We start from the raw sequence: 16503 nt of genomic DNA on the forward strand, positions 1-16503 counted from the left end.
CAGCTTTATAACACTCGATGCAATGTGCACCGTCCAAATGCGGTGACACTAAATGCTCAACGGGCTTAAGAACATGTGTGTTTATCTCCTCCACACAGGATGATTCATCAGTACCGGCGTCCTGTTTGCAGAAAAAAGGCTTTCACTCCCGCTTTTTTTGATGTCATCAAAACCACTTGCGTTTTAATTAAACCGTCCTTCTTTTGCCGTTGGTATAGATCTTTTCGAGTTATGATTCTCCTCTAAGAAAACTGTTTTCACCCAATTGTCGGTGGATGTGTTGGGTCACAAACGCTAGCTTGATTTATTGACCTAGCCAGCTTCGTTAACAGAGTCAAAGGGTCATGCCTTTGTGTCACCAATCAGTTCGACACAAAATCTGTGTGAAGGAGCTGCATATAACCCTGGGTGAGAATGAGGTCTGACAGTTTAATAACTTCCTTGGATTATTAATCCCGGATTAAATCCCCCACATTCTCAAATGCCCTTTTGATGTTATCCGTGCTCTTAGTTAATATGCTAAACCAATGTTCGTATATAATTAATTATTTTGGCCTTAATGGTGTTAAGGCTGACTAATCGTGCGTCTGATACAGTAGTGTTGGACCTGCATATAGACCTCCCTTTGATGTGGTGTATACTTCTGTTCCACTCAAAACTTTCGACAGAGTGCAGAATTCAATTAGGTTTTTGCCGTGCTTTGAAATAGGTTAACCTTGGAGACCACTTTTAAAAGGCTTTCTGGAAAGTATACCTCTTTTGGCTGTAGATAAGCAGAAGGCAGTGACTTAGCCAAAGGGGTAACTGCATCACTACCCGGTTGGTAAAAAATTCATTATTTTGTATTTACTGTGAAAACTTGCTAGTTAATTTGTATTTTAAGTATCGATTTTTGGGGTGACATCTTTCCATCCCTTTGGTTGCCTCTGCGGCACTTAAAAGGTACACAATTCGGGAGGCGGTCATATTTTAGGCACACAGAAGAGCTGGGGGAGGAGGCTGGTAGCACAAGTGACATACACAGATTTCGTACTGTCAGTGGGGAAGCTTAATTTTGCAGTCAAAGCTACAATTAAGACAAATGCCACTCTGTTAAACAGCGATTGAAGTGAGCCAATCAAAGCGTCCAAAATTCACTCTCGTCTTCGTCGTAAAAACTTGAAATCGCCTTCCCTGAATCCTCAGATTTGCACTTTAAGATGTGCACTAGATGTAAGAAGTCTTTGCTTGGCGCTGTATTTCCTGTAAGGGTGTCAATTAGCAATTTGAAAGACTCCAGGAGGCGGCAACTTCCAAGATCAAATAAATGGCGTTCTTCCCATGTCATAATTCACTTTCAAACATCAAAATTGCGCCACATTCCTGCCATAAACACAGTGGAAATCAAGTTCATGCATTTTAACAACCATTGCCAGCCCCAGCACTGTGTTGTCACTACAAATAGCGCGTCTAAAGTGGGTCACCTACGGCTAATGTTATTGGTCAGTGGTGGAGGTTTGGGGGCACGGTCTGAGCAGTGCACGAAACCATGGCAGATGTCAGTGTTGAGTTGCAGATGCCTCACTAAGCCGCAGGGAATTGTGAGCGGGGTCGGAGGATTGAAGTAAGGCACTGGTATATGACCTAGGCACGCAAGTATGGGCGCGGACACAGACCCGCTTTCAAGTGCCCGCGGTGGCTAGTGTGGCAGGCAGAAGATTTATGCCGGGCTTGTCTGGACTCCCAAAACATACGCACACGGGCACGAGGGTAGACGGTGGCTGCTGCTGCTGCTGCTGTTGCCGCTTCTGCGATAGTAGCAGGGGGGCGGCGGCGGCTGCAGCAACTTGTATTATTAGGTGCTGAGATGACTAATGGGACTGGGAATGGGAATGATAGAAAAAATATATATTTTTGTCAAATTACCTCGCCCTCTTATCGCAGAAGGTTGAGGAGGGAAAGAAGATGGTAGTGGAGGAAGAATGGCCAATTTCTTCGAATTGAACAGAAAAAGTGCCCACTTCTGCCGTAGAGCGCGCGTGTGCGTGTGTGTGTGATCTATAGGCGGTGGGAATATTAAGGTCCAAGCTTTTTGTACTGGAACTGTAATGTTAGCATTCTTCATTTGTACAATTTGAAGGGAATATATAGTCTTGCTGGTAAATACATGTGGGGGAATCTTCCGTCCCAATGTATTGCTCTTTAGTTGTGATCATCTGTGAGAAATTCTTCGACGTTATTTTTGCAACACATACACTGATGGACACGTTTTACAGCTTGGCCTCGGCTGTAAAGCAAAATTCCTGCGTAATATTTGGCCCAGTCGAGACTACCAGTAACGCATTTTGGTTTTATAGGAAAATTGAGGCGATATAATCCTGCTTTAACTCTTTTTTGAAGAAATCCACTACATTACGGCTTGGCGTTAATGTCAGGTAGCATGCTCGCTTCCTTGCTTCCAGATTGTTAGAGAAAAGTTGACCGACCTAGCTCAGGTACTTCATCATTCGCATGTAGAACCGGCATCTGCTGTCAGACCGTTGCGCAAAAACCAAAAATGGTACTTCCTTTACGTTCAAAAGCCCTATTCGACATCTGTCGGACGGGCTACACTATTTTCCGCAATCAGCCATCAGAAGTTTATAAAAGACTTAAGTAACATATATGTGACGTATGGAGGAGGTGGGTAAAAGGGGGAGTCACACGCATGGAACGCTAAGGAAGGCCGCACTGAGGGAAAGTGGGAGTATTACTGAGAAAGCGCAAAAGTTGTCATTCTATTCTGGATTCTGCCTGAGTTTTTAAAATGATATTTATTTGATAAATGGAGAAGTTATCAGCTTCGGTTTTAACTCTGTTTACCACAGTGGGGAGAATCAAGAAGGAGGATAATTAAAAGCAGAAAAGTGCGCCTTAAAAAATAAAGCACATGATGAAATGAAAAAAAGAATAATCTTATTTTGTCTGCGAAGGGACTGACCTCAAGCAAGGTCTCAGCCATGACAGTTGTCAGTTGTCGGGTTGTGCTGACAGTTGGAGACATGCCAGTGGTGAGCTTGTTGTATGGTAGAGGTTAATATGCTAGCAGTGAGCAGTTATTCTTCAATTTTCCTCTCTAGATTGTGATTAGGTGTCACAAAAGAGAATCCCCTGTCCCGACCTGTCAAGTAGAGGAACTAAAGCGGCTGATCCTCCCGAGCCCCCAAAACAAAAATCAACTTTGCGCAGAGTTGCGGATCCGTACTCCAGATTACCGTCTTGCAAGAACTATTCATTTGCCGGCATCACTTTTTTGCCCCAAAACACAGCGCTTTTTTCAAAGTAATGACAGCTGGAACAAAAACCGACAACATGATCTTTAATCTCCCCTCTTCATTAAAATTAACATTTCGCGCCTTTGGAAACGAGTTGTACGAAATTGTTAAAAGGGTCTGCAAAGGAGTGACTGATCCAGGATAATGTGTTAAGCTCCGAGTCTTAAATCCGCTTAGAATCAGGTTCTGTTTAGCAAGCACTGAGAAAACCGAATGATGAATGAAGTGAAAGAAACAGTCTAATTGGTCGGCAGGTTGTAAACAGAGTTTCGGGATGTTCCTAAACCATTCTTGAAGTTTTCATATGCCCTCGTTTCAAAACACGAAAACTATTGTGATTTTACTGCATAAGCTATTTTTTTATCTGTTTATGTTTGAACTTCCTTCAGCTGTTTCAATGCTCTTTATATCCAATGAAGTCTAAGAGAACTGTCACTTGCAGATCGCCTGTAGCACTCAAGTTCCCCATGGGGACATTATAATTCTACATTGGTGTTGCGCGGACCCTTGCAGTCCCCCACAGCTCGACCTCTACTACTAAGGCAAAAATGGTTTGGGTCAAGCCGCTTGGACTGCCAGCATCCTCGCCTTAATGCTTGACGGTGGTAAAACTGCCTTTCTTCAGGGGCAACTGTGGATCCAGTTTGATGAACATATTTACCATCTACAAAGATTCTTGCTTCAAAGACGACTTACACACCAATAGATCCGCTATTTGCAATACCAAATGATTGGAAGGGAGGCATGGCTGTTGGTAGAAAGAGGCTAAAGTTGAACAAGTCAAAACCGACGATAAACAAAACGCTCACGATATTGGCATAAAAGCGGTGAAAAAACCGACGCCTCTCCGTGTTGCACACACCTTAGAATAAATAAAAACAAAGAATGAAACTAGGTCAAAGCTCAAAAATAATTATGCACAAGTAGATCGACATGAAGTCGCCTTAGGGTAGAACATCCTCCAGAGCCAAGCCACACTTGCCAACTGAATATTTCAAAACGGATTGTTAACAGTGGGCCTGCCAGGTGAAACCAATCGTGATTAACGAGATGCGCCACAAACGCCACATCTGGAAGCCTTCTCGTCGTTGCAGCTTCAACCTTGAGACTGATCTCACTCCATTTGAATGCTACTGCGACGGCAAGGGAGAAAAGTAATCGCGGTGAACGCCGAGGCAGGGCTCGAAGCAAAGGGACAAAATAGTTTGCAGAATGTCCTTTGAAATTGTAAAAAAAACCGGTCTAGTGAAAATTATTTTATTGTGAAAGGATACATCAATTAAACCCTTTGGATGACTCACGCAAACAAAATACTGGTTGACGGTTTTTATTGCCCGGACTCTTTCAATCTTCATCAAGAATTTGGAGCGGACAGGACTCATCCGTTCTTGAAAACCAATTTGTTGGCCTTCGACTAGACAGCAGCCTACACAAGACGCAGATGTGCTACCTCAATGGGATGTCTCCTGTGTTTTCAAGATAAAATTGAATTCCTGCGATGCTAGGTATTGTTTCACAGAACAAAGCCGCATTGATGACTAAGTCTGACTGTGACTCTCCCGCAATTGTTGCCTAGTCCCCTAAACTCCCCACATAACTAACGTCAGCAACGTCACATATTTGTGACGTTACAGCACCCTTATCTGAGTCTGTTAACCACCAAACCGTGTCTACAGCAAACTTGCTAAGTCTGAAACAAATTAAACGACCTCGATCTGAGGAGAATCATATCGTTAGTCTCGATAAGCAACCGACAGCTAACATGCAAGGACTCGGATCGCCAGACCTTGGGAGCCCCATTCCTAACACAAATGGCATAAGTCTAAAAAGCAGTTAGTACTCACTCCTCACTTGGAGGGATGAAGAAAACACCAGACAGTACAAGAAAAAGTGGGACAACACACAGAGCGAGAAGTTATTTAGACTGTTTTTAATAATGCTGATAAAAAGAAGCAAGTTTGCAGGGCGATGGAGAGAAGAGGTAGAGCAAAAACAATGCTCGAGGAGATTAGTTTAAATTCGGGTAATAGGGTAGTTAGCCAGTCAGTCAGCTAGTTAGTTTAAATGCAAGTTCTATCGTCAATGGCGCCTTTGCTGAAATGGGAGGAGAGATAGGGAGGGAAGAGGGAATTGTGCTGTTACGTCATCGATTGCCAAAACTTGAAAGACTATTTTGCTGTTTCCATATTATTGGGAGGGAGGAGCTCAAACCAGAGACAACCTCTGTCTCAAACACATTCATTACTGTTCGGTGGTCGATGCATGAGTGAAGCTAATCCCCCATTGCCAGCTGACGCATCACCACTTTGGAATCCGAAGCCCTGGTGACGCTGAAATCGCTGGTCGTGAGGCAGCGCAGCTGCAGCCAGGTGCTGATGCATGTAGCACTCACCATACATCTCCAGACCCGACTGCCCCGAAGTGGAGGAATATCCTCCACCCGTCAAATCCGTCGGTGCAGGCGCTGGTGGTGGCGGTGGGCAAATGTGACAGGACTGACACGCACCACTCGAGGTGTAACCGACGGCTGAAGCGGAAAAGATCGTGTTGGCGTCCGTTGCAAAGACACCGGCTGGACGATCCAAATCTGTAGCATCAGCTGACAGCGGTCCCCCATAACCAGGGGTTCGATAGGTATTATTGCGGTCAAACTTGGACCTCTGTTGCTGTGCCTGCTGCTGTTGGAGGGGTTGTGAATGCGGCAGTGGTGGCACGCGCCTTCGACAACCTCGAAAGACAGCACGATTCCAGCTCATCAGGGTCTTCTTGTTCGCCCACACCCACATGCCCGAGGTGATACCGACAACAAAGGACATGAAGATTCGGAGCATCGCTGCCTCTGAGGAGGGAGAGTCCTTCGGATGACATTCCGGAAGACCCCACGCCACACCACGCGGAGAAAGACAGTGTGGACGAGCTGTATTGAGTTCTCGCAAAGCAGCGCGCCATCGTGGCTGTCCAAGATACTCGTATAGATTGCTAGCGAGAAGACAGGCCATGGGGAAGGTGTAGAGCACTACAAAGACGCCCAGTTTTGCGATAGACTTCTCCAGGCGTCGTCGACTCTCACGTTCTCTATCACTGGGTGCTTTAAGCTTTCGACGAACACGAAAAACTGCCGCAAAGCCTACACTGAGAAGGAGGAGGCCGAGAAGCAGACAGATGGCTTGGGGCAGGAGGACACCGAACATAAGTGATGTCTCGCTGTGAAAACCCGTATAGCAGGTCCCGGTCAATTCATCCGCGTCGATCTTGTGGAGAATGAGGATGAGGATGGCTTGAATGGCTGGTAGAGCCCAGGCAAACATGTGAAAGACACTGCTGACTGATTCAACGCCTTCGTGGCCCCACTTTCTTGAAGTGGAAAGATACCAAGCAAGACTGAGCATTACCCACCAGAAGTTACTCGCCATTCCAAAATAGTAAGAGATAAGAAAACCAACAGTACACCAAGCACTCTCCTGTCCTCCCATTAAAAGATATTTCTGCATTTCTGCAGCATTGGAATCGCCCGTTTGTAGCGACCGACAAGTAACGCGCTCTGGGCCGAGAGAGTACTGCAGGATGTAGCCTACACCAATAACAAAGTAGCATGCGGCGAGGTAAAGAACTGGCCTTTCCGGGTACTGCAGCCGTGAACCGTCAACAAAGAAGGTAAAAAAGGTGAGAGCAGATGAGGCGACGCAGAGAATGGACCAGCCGAGAAGCCATGCACGCGCAAATTTCTTATCGCCAGGTCGGTAGAAGAGGTCAGCGCCGCAATAGGTAAAACATGTGTCGTTAGAGAAATGAGCCGCAGAGAACTCGGCCCCAGAACAGACGTTACTCGAGCCGCTAGAGACAATAGAAGCAGAGCCATCAGCGACAGCTGCAGCAGCTTGGATTAGGGAGTCGATATTGGGTGAACCATGGCCTCGCTTGAGGAACAGATCCTGTAGTTGGGGGTACATCCTTTGCAGAGATGCTACATTACTGGAGGCAGTCGGGAGAATGGGTTTCTGAGTGTCTAGAGCGTAACCGTCTGGTTGGATGCAGAGGTCTGGAGGCTCAGGCAGATCATCACAAGCCAGTTCGGCGGGCCAGCTAAACTGGAACTGTTGCATGATTGGCTCACAGCGACTGCGTACATGGACGCACAGGGGCTTACAGGGTTTAAGGGGGGTCTTCTCCAGCACTGGAGCACACATTGGGAAGTAGATGGTGCAGAGGAAAAGTTTGAGGTAGTGGGAACAGTTAATATTCAACAGGGACTTGTAATCGATCATGCGCTTAGCCGCCTCCTCCTGGGAGGTCATTTTCACCCAATTTGGCATTCGTGTGTCGGTGTATTGAAGCCCCTGGCAGACAGGCTCACGAATGGGTGTACACTGGGCTTGATCATCGTCATCGTGATAGTTTGGTGGCTTTTTTAACCCGTGAAAAGGCTCGGATTCGCCTTTAATTGATGTCACCGTCAGAAGGAGGAGGATGAGCCAAGTAATATCCTTTCCTGTCATGGTTTTTGCTTTTTGTGATATGAAAAAAGTAGGTGACCAAGCAAGAATGCGAGCGAACAAAAACAAAAAATGTTGTGCGCACCAACAAGGCTTAGCCGAAAACAGGAAGACACATTTGCCGCCGACAAGAAGACTTGTGCGCCCATATACACCGCGTAAATACGAAGCGCGCGCTCATAGCCAACCAATGAAGCACTGGATAGTTGTGATTGGTTACACTGTGCCCAATCAAGATACAAATGTGCTTGCATGCGCGAGTGTGTGCGCACGAATGTATGCGGCCATGGTGCGAATTTGCGAGCGTCTCGATTAGAGACGCTGCGTCCTTTGAAGGTGGAATGCACCCAGAGAGGCATTTGCACGCGCACGCATGCAAGTACGCGCTCCACCAGAGCTGTCGTGTACTCGTTCAGAGTAGTCGAGTGTGTTTCTACGTCAGTATACTTGTTTGGCTCCCCGACCTTCAGTTAAATGCGGGCCTCGCTGCTAGTCGCTCTCACAGATTTTGCGACGTTGACAGATTCGCGTGTGTCAAGTTGTGCGCGCTGCTGGCACAATCAACAACGTCGCAATTTCACGTTTTGCTTGTTTGTATATGTACGTATGTGAAGTTACCTCTTTGGCGAAGATTGACACAGAACATTGTAGCGATATGCATAGGCGGAAGACTGTCTTGAATTTGTTTCATCGAGAAGTTGGATCCGTTTTGGAATATGGTCTTCATGCCGTTTTGCCAAGGAGAGTTAAGTCCTAGTCTTGTCAATGGGGGGAACTAGTGATTCATTAAATGGTTATTTCAATAGTCGGGAGTTAGCGTTGTTGCGCTGGCGGTGTCGGCAACAAAGCTTCACCAAAAGACTTTTTTGGTGATAAGGAATGTTGAAGCAACTGAAAACCGTAGAATTGTTATGGCGAGTACCTAATTGAATTCTCAGGTGGATTTCAGTTTTGACTCCACCTAAGCAACCAATAGTCGAACACACTTAGCTACCATCTGTCGTTTAACTCTGTGATTACGCAGACACTTGAGTCTGCGCAGGCTGTACTTCCGCCTGGCAGCATGGCCTCTGGGCCGTGTCAGTAGCCTCTGCCATACTGCCATGAATTCTCACGGCTTCAGGCGAGCCTCGGGGCTCTACATCGGCATTCACGTGATCCTTGTTGTATTACCTAATTCATAAGAGTTTCGTAAACAATAGAGATTTAAGGAGATAAGTGACAATTAATTTACATTCTAAAAGGACCACTCCACCCGCAGGAACTATACGGGCAGCACTGATTTCGACTGATGAGCCGATTAATAATTTAAACAATTTTGGGTGTAAATTGCGCGAGACATATCACAGCACCTTAACTAAATAATTATTTAGTCTTGAGTTTGCAAGCATCCGCCCCACCTCCGAACGGAATTCTAATTACCCTGAAGGTGTTTGTTTGAATAATCTGGTTGCTGGTAGGTCTTTTTAATTTCCGTCTTCCTGAACTTTCGCAAGTATTTAATTAGATTCAAAGAATCCTTTGAAGGTAGACCATAGAAATGACACAACTTTGTTCCAAGTTCATGCCAGCCAATCTATGGCTGAAGTGGACTGGCAAAGTTGCAAGTCCTCAATTGGGTGTGACTTGGCATTTCATCGGACTAGTAGCACGGTAGATTCATGGCAGCACATGTGCTCAAATGGACTTTCAAAATGGATCTACTGTACTGCCTTGATAGTTTGTTCAACTCGGCGTTCGATTACGCAGGCACCTAAGGCTCCGTCGTTGTGCTTCCGCTCGTCGGCATGACTTCCTGGCCACGCTTATAGCCTTAGCACTTCTGTAAATCAACCGTATGGCTTTCGCCATGCTCCTTTGACTTCTTTCGACTTTGAAAAATCGCATTGAATCATTTCAACCAGGTTTTGTCCTTCACTATTTGAAATAGGCCTCAATTGTGACACACAGAACTCGGCATCAGCCCAGAATGTCTTTTGATGGGTGGCCACTTCTCAAAAGACTAATGATTACACAACAATATCGGCCGGGTGTGATGCTAGCGTGATGACAGTCCCCCAAGTTCCCGTCTAATGAAGGTCTTTTCGGTGAAAACTGTGCCCTCCTGCATTTGCGCTGTATTCAAATGGTGGCTGCCAATTGGCAGGTGTGTAGAAAGTGTTTATTCATAAGCGACTTCAAAGCAGCGAAAACAAGGTGTTGTTGATCATGTTGGCAATGAAAAAAAAGTAGATTGAGCCTTGATTTACTGACGTCAAGAGAAGCATCGACGGTTCAACAAAGTGTCGGGTGGCACCCGAGACTCCGACGCCATACGACAGGCTTCAACATGCCCGCTTTCTGCCTCTGGCAGCGAACGCGGCGCGCAGTAACCTGCACATAAGTAGTCTGGTAGTGATGTCTAGATTTACCTGATGGTATACTGCGTGGCGGGTGTTTCAGGCAAATATCAAGGCCTTGGATGTCCACGGAGGGGGCGAAGGTGGAGGGAGAGGAAGAGAGTGGAAAGAATTTCTTAAAAATGCGTCAAGGTGAGACTAATGGGATGACTAATGAATTTCCGGATATTAATGCCTTTACTGCCGGGACTGCGCGTGTTTGAAATCCCGAATTTCTTATCAGTGTTCATGCGTCACACATATGTGACGTAGGTTCTTTTATCAATTCCTGGTAGTCGGTGGACTTAAGTCGCATAACAAACAAATTTGGTGAGACCGGGACCACAAAATAAATGCAAAATGCTTGTTTGGGATTCACATTTACTAGTTTCTGAGCAGCAGTTGTAGTGCAAGTGTCGGTTTCAAACATCCAGACTGTAGTTACCCATTGCCTTTGAGATTTTGATAACAAACCCGATAACAATTAAAATTTTTACGACAACTAAAACTTCTTCGTTTCTTTAGATGATCAGATAAAGTAGTGCAGAATTTGACAGCGGACAGATGCTGTGTGGCTGTACTGATTAGGTGCTAAAAAGCACCAAATAATCGAGTGTTTGAATACGTAAATACTTCTACCAAAATACCCTTATTTTGTCATTACAACTTGTAATTTTTAAATTAAGATAGTGTCCCCCATCACTGTTACGACAATACTCATCCGTTACAACCCCCTACCGCGTCTTTTACGCAGTTACCCGATAACGTTCACCCCGCAGATTTGGGGCGGCTAGAGGATTGCGCAGAAAAGTCACCAAAAAATAAATGTCCTATTTACCTTGGCGATTGTAAAAGTAACAAAGGATGATGTGGTCAGAACCGAAGCAAACGCTCGAAAACGTTGGCCAGTTGGAGCACCTAAAAATTGGCAAAGTTGTCACCGACAATGAGGCGATTAATCAAATTTTGGTGAAGAATCGATTAGGCGAGATTCGCAATATATACTACTGATTATTAATTAAAGTATCCGCAAATAGATTCATAGAAAGTAACTTAAAAATGGCTTACAGTGATGATTTATGAGATAGAAAAAATGTATTTTAAAATTGTGTCTCCAAGTCAAGCTGTAGCAGGGCTAGTAGAGGACTTAGCTGATGGTATTTAGCTACCTTGTCAAAAATGTGAGGTGTTTCAGTCGATTGTTATCTTTGGACACAATTGGATACTTACTGATTGCTCGCACAACCTTCTCTAGTCCAAAAATGTCACCACATAACCGAATGAATTTTGCTTAAATATATGAGTAAGCTTGAACGCATGTGATGGGACTCATTACGATCCCACTGTGGTTCCATAAAGTAGAGATTTTGGGTACTAAGAGATGACGCAAACGTGTAGGAAGAGGAGTAACAAGTGTGGAAAGCAAACATCCCAAAGCTTGTTAGGTTGATCTTAATGGCAATAAGGTAGATAATAGGCATTTACAAAGATTTCAATTAAATATTTTATCCCCATCTTTGCACCACTGATGGAAAAGTTTTTTAAAACGATTAAATTTGACCACCACGTATGCTCTCAATGTCACATATAGGTAACGCCTCACGTTTTCTTACCTCCGCACGCACGTCACATATATGTGACGCAAATTCCTTATAAATTTGGGAAAAAAAGAGCGCGTATGGTGAGTTGATTTAATTAATGCAATCAAATAAAATAAATAAGTGTTTTTTTATCAGAGGATAATGACTTTTTTGGTTGAACTGGCGAAAGAGATTAATAAGGGGTGATTTCCGACCAGAATATTACAATATCTAGTCCGTGGTGATAAATATTTTCCTTAATGGCCTGATTACCCAAGTGATGATCAAATTTACCGCTTATGATTAAGATGAGCCCCCGAAATGCAAACTCAGCCTCCAAGCTAAAGGAGAAGTAGCTGTCATTATAACACCAGTGTTTTCTTTAAGGCTAGTTTAGATGGTCCAAAAAGATCACTTCGCACAAATAATGGCTCCAACCCAGCTCCTTTTAAAAATATTATCAGAAATAACATTGTCGAGTCCCCGGAATTTGGCTGGACTCTTTGGAGGCTGGAATCGTAACCACCTCCCAAATGTGATTGCACAGCAGTCCTGAATTTCAAACCCTCCCTTGAATGTTCCCACGAGCATGTGCACCGATTTTGGAGAGAGAGAGCGGGAGAGGGAGGGAGCCCGGTAGCTGCCGTTCTTGGGAAAAAAAATTCACATCCTGAAAATTTAGGTAAATCAAATCGAGTCATCAGTAGTCAACGCGCTAATCCAGCAAATTTTCGAGTGTGTAGGAAAAAGGTGTTCGGAAATCAAATCTCCTCTGTGAATTAATTGCAGTTCCAGGACCCCTGCCGAAACCACCCGATCCTCGTGCGGAAACAAAAAAAGGGACCGCGGCTTATGCAAATTTGATTGACTGAGTCTACCAAACACCTACACGTCAGTTATCTTTTTCGTGTGTTTGTGTGTGTGCAGCCAACATTTAGACAACAAATCACATGTCTTGTCTCTAAGTGGAAATAATTTATTTTACGCCCTCTACAATGTCTGGCCTGTTGTCGGTCTCACACACACACACACACGGACATCTGGAGCCAGACAATTGGTGGAGTGGAGTGCTAAACAAGTGAATGAATAATCTGGCATGGAGAGGATTTCCGATCCTCTGGAAATTACCGTAAAGAGATCAACCAATATCTTAGAAGGAACAAATCGGTATTTATGCCTATTGTACAACTGTATAGGTGTCAATACTTGACCTTTCCAATCGCCTCGGTGTCATTGGCATCCCCTATTCTACTAGCTTTATGGCCTTGTCATAGGTAAACTCGAAGGCAATTCCGTGAACTGTTCAAAAAACTACGCTGAAAGAAAGGTGGAGCATACATGTACTCGACCCGAGGAGGTGTCGAGAGTACTGCAGCGTAAGCGATTTGGGGGGGTAGGGAGGTATTTATAACTGCTCCTGAAAAGGCTCTACGGTAGGGGGAAATACTTTTATACGACATCCTCCAACTTACATTCTTCTCGCTCTCATCACTTGAAGTTGGCTTCATCCACTCCATTTTTCATGCTTTGTGAGTGCTTCGTAACACCGTCCTTCCAAGGTGCCACCATTCCTTCATCAAGAATCGGATTATGGGTCACCTTGGTTTCTATCAAAGTGACTGTTTTTGACACCTGTAAGTGCCTTGCGCTTGAAGGTACATTTGTATGGATGAATATGTGTTTTTCCCATTTTTTCCTTTTAGACTATCACAATATCGACAATGTGAGCTAAAGTAGGGGTTGATAGCTCACCGCGCAAATGTACGCTGCAGTGGGATCAGGGTCGAGAGCACCACTTTTTGGAAGTCGCCAAGCTCGAGACGTGCCAAACTTACCCTGCTACTGGCGTCCTCATTCCCAAAGCCCCACTCTAAGGCGACGCCGGTGGTTTATCAACGACTCCATCTACTCACACTGCTAACTCTCACATATTTTATTGTAGGCATTGAGAGAACCTAAAAGAGCGCACTATTTTGCTGACTACAACCACAACATCTCGTTTCATTTCGATAAAAGTCAGAGCAGTGGGGCTGATTTCCACACTCAATGGAAAATAAAACCACTGGTTGATAACAGGAGACTCATTTTTGGAGTAAGAATTAGTATTAAAGTAATTTATTGGAACAAATAGCAAATCTATTATCTTCTCTTACTTTTGGTGGCAAAATGTCATCTCACTTTTAAAGGCTGTTAGTTGTCATTGCCGCTGAATTACTTCAGTAGTATTAGCTCATGCCTTTCGAAGAGATGCAAAATAATGAAGACTGATGGGCATTAGTGAGCATCAATTTCAAACAGCATTCTTAAAGCACTTAAACCTAAATTAGTGACCATTTAAAGTCAATTTCTTGCGAGTTCCAGCGAGTTCATCCGACGCTCTGGCAGTTGAAACAATGGAAAGATTGACATCCCATTACTTGACGACCTAATTGCACAGCAAACAGTTTTCATCTGCTAAGAAGAACTATAGTTTCTAATAAAGTGGAGAAATTCGATTTACTCCCTAATCAGCAAATTTTAAGACATCTTCGTGGAAGAATGTGAGCTGCAGGAAGAGGGGCCAATTTTACCTCGCAGCTAGCCCCCACCTTAATCATTGCTACTAGCATGCACAGTCTTTAATGCGACCTTAAAATACCTCCAACGCGTATGGAGAAGTGAAGCCTTCCACTCTGGTGTTTCTGTTCCGTCATCCAAGAGTGCGATCTTGCATGCGCTGATCTAGCAATTAGCATACATTTAAAATTGTAATTAACCTGATGACTTTCAATTCCTTTCTGCTGCGTCAATGGAAATAATGGCAGGTATATGACTAGCCACTCTGCAGTTAACTCCTATCTACTAATCCAATGGAAAGTTCGACACCCTGGGGACAAAAAACCATCCATCGGGATCAGTATTTACTGCAAGTAACATCTAGGTAACACTAAGACTGCGGACATAGAAGTAGCATAATAAAAAGTAAAATTAAGTAGCCATGGTAAACCGACCCTTCGGATGTGATTATCGTTTATCAATGGCAGACAATGCGATTGACAGAGGCATTGCATGGCAATGACTTCAGGAGCCGACGCGACTAATTTATGCACATGAAACGGGGAGCCTGGAACGAGAGGGATGCGGCAAAGGTCATCCATAAACTTCCACCCCCCATCCAACCATAAAAACAATTGTGCAAATAGTGGAGGAGGGGGAGAGGGGGGAAAAGGCACCAAACGCAACTTTAGTTGAGCTCTCCGCTTATCAATGGAGACATTAGGCTACAATTTACCTCAGGAGGTGGAGTCGCGGGAACGGGTTGATGTGCTTTCTTGTGACCTTCACAATCCTGTTATGCCCTTTTTAAAGGGTTTAAAGGACGCGGCATCAGGGATAAGTGACAGGGGGGTTAGCTACTGGAAAGAGGATGAGCGAAGCTCATCCCAGAAGTCGTTTTATTATTGGCCAACCGCAGGGGGGGACATAAAGTGGCATTAAGTGCACCCCAATGCGATCAATAATCGATAAACTGCTCGCGTGTGGCCTTTTCCGCGAAGCGCAATCGCTATTATTACTTCTATTATCACCGTCACTTGGCATTCTTTGGAGAGGCGCATGGGTCCTGCATCTAACGGGCAACCATTACACGTGCAAACCGTTAGGCTCCCGAGGGTGACTGATTTATGCTCTACAGGGGTCGGGTAAAGGCCACATTCGAAGGCCGTCTCCTCCCCGCTCTCGTCCTCATGCCCAGGAGAGAGGGAAATGTTGGGTGGAGAGAATGGCATTTTCCTAATGGACGCCATGGCAGTCGGCGTGTTTATGACTTCCAAAATGTTAACACATGCACACACGGAGAGAGAAAGCGGCGTCGTTGGCACAAACATTTTATGGGATAAAGCAACATTTAATTCCATCTTTCAGGTGAATGGCAGAGTCCACTGAGGCTTATCACCGCATCAAAGTGAACAGACTGAATCCGTTGCCTTCTTCTTTTAACGACAGTCGCTTCAGGGTGGTCGTTTTAAGTCTTCATCGTGTTAGACTGAGCTGACTGGAAGGTTTACCACTTCCTCAAGGAGAAAGAACCAAGATGGTTGTACGGATCCACAAAGAAAGCAGAAATCGTCTAGCAGTAGGATCCCTTTGTCTTATCTGCCAGTTTTTAAGCTATTTATGGAGAACATACAATACGTTGATAGTTTTGCGCTGCGTATCAGTCGCTCAGACACTCAGGACTCCACCATTCTACTGTTGCTCGACGGCATGACCTCCACCTCATGCCGGTAGCATCTCAGCCTTCCCACACGTCTGCATTACCTTTTCCACCACGGCAGTTCAATGACTTATTCCTACTTCAGGAAAGACTCGAGAAGCTGCACACCTTTACTGACTATTTGCGCTCATTGGCAAGGACCTTCAATGTGCTACAGATGTGCGACCTCCACTTTGTTCCCACTGCTTCAGCGTCACATCTAAGCAACATGTTGTGCACCTGTTGATGGTGATAAATGATTGCACCAAATCATGTTGCCAACACATGAATTGATTTTGAAAAAGGATAAAAGGAGGTGGGCTCCTCCCAACGCGAAGTCATGTACATTTCCTCGTTTTTGTGAGTGGCATGAACATAAAAGTAATCGACCTTTTTGGAGACTGTGGTGGTTGATTTTTCCGCGGAAACCCCGACTACGAGTCGGTTAGTGAGGTCCACTAATACAAACCACTTCGACTAGTGCATCAACGACTAGAGAGGTGGGTCTAAATCCCTTCATTTCAG

The 16503-nt window shown here is 44.8% G+C and overlaps 2 protein-coding genes across 2 annotated transcripts in view; one reads left to right on the forward strand and one right to left on the reverse strand. All coding sequences in view use genetic code 11, as the record gives it.

Moving 5' to 3' along the window:
• The window catches only part of EGR_01917 (hypothetical protein), a gene marked incomplete at both ends in the record, with an annotated part of 6227 nt that extends 2789 nt beyond the window's left edge, over positions 1-3438 (forward strand). Inside the window, one exon of the mRNA XM_024491166.1 lies at positions 3288-3438. Within this exon, the coding sequence (XP_024354309.1) occupies positions 3288-3438 (151 nt within the window). The remainder of the gene's footprint in view (positions 1-3287) is intronic.
• Positions 3439-5521: 2083 nt separating this feature from the next.
• Positions 5522-13261, reverse strand: EGR_01918 (Frizzled-10; the record flags this gene model as incomplete). The annotated part of the gene is made up of 5 exons (XM_024491167.1): positions 5522-7797; positions 7872-8250; positions 10103-10300; positions 13083-13172; positions 13217-13261. The coding sequence occupies 5 exons, from the start codon at positions 13259-13261 to the stop codon at positions 5522-5524; spliced, it is 2988 nt and encodes a 995-aa protein (XP_024354310.1).
• Between the last annotated feature and the right edge of the window lie 3242 nt (positions 13262-16503).

Source organism: Echinococcus granulosus (genome assembly GCF_000524195.1).
Source record: "Echinococcus granulosus chromosome Unknown EG_S00008, whole genome shotgun sequence".
NCBI classification, from domain to species: Eukaryota; Metazoa; Platyhelminthes; class Cestoda; order Cyclophyllidea; family Taeniidae; genus Echinococcus; species Echinococcus granulosus.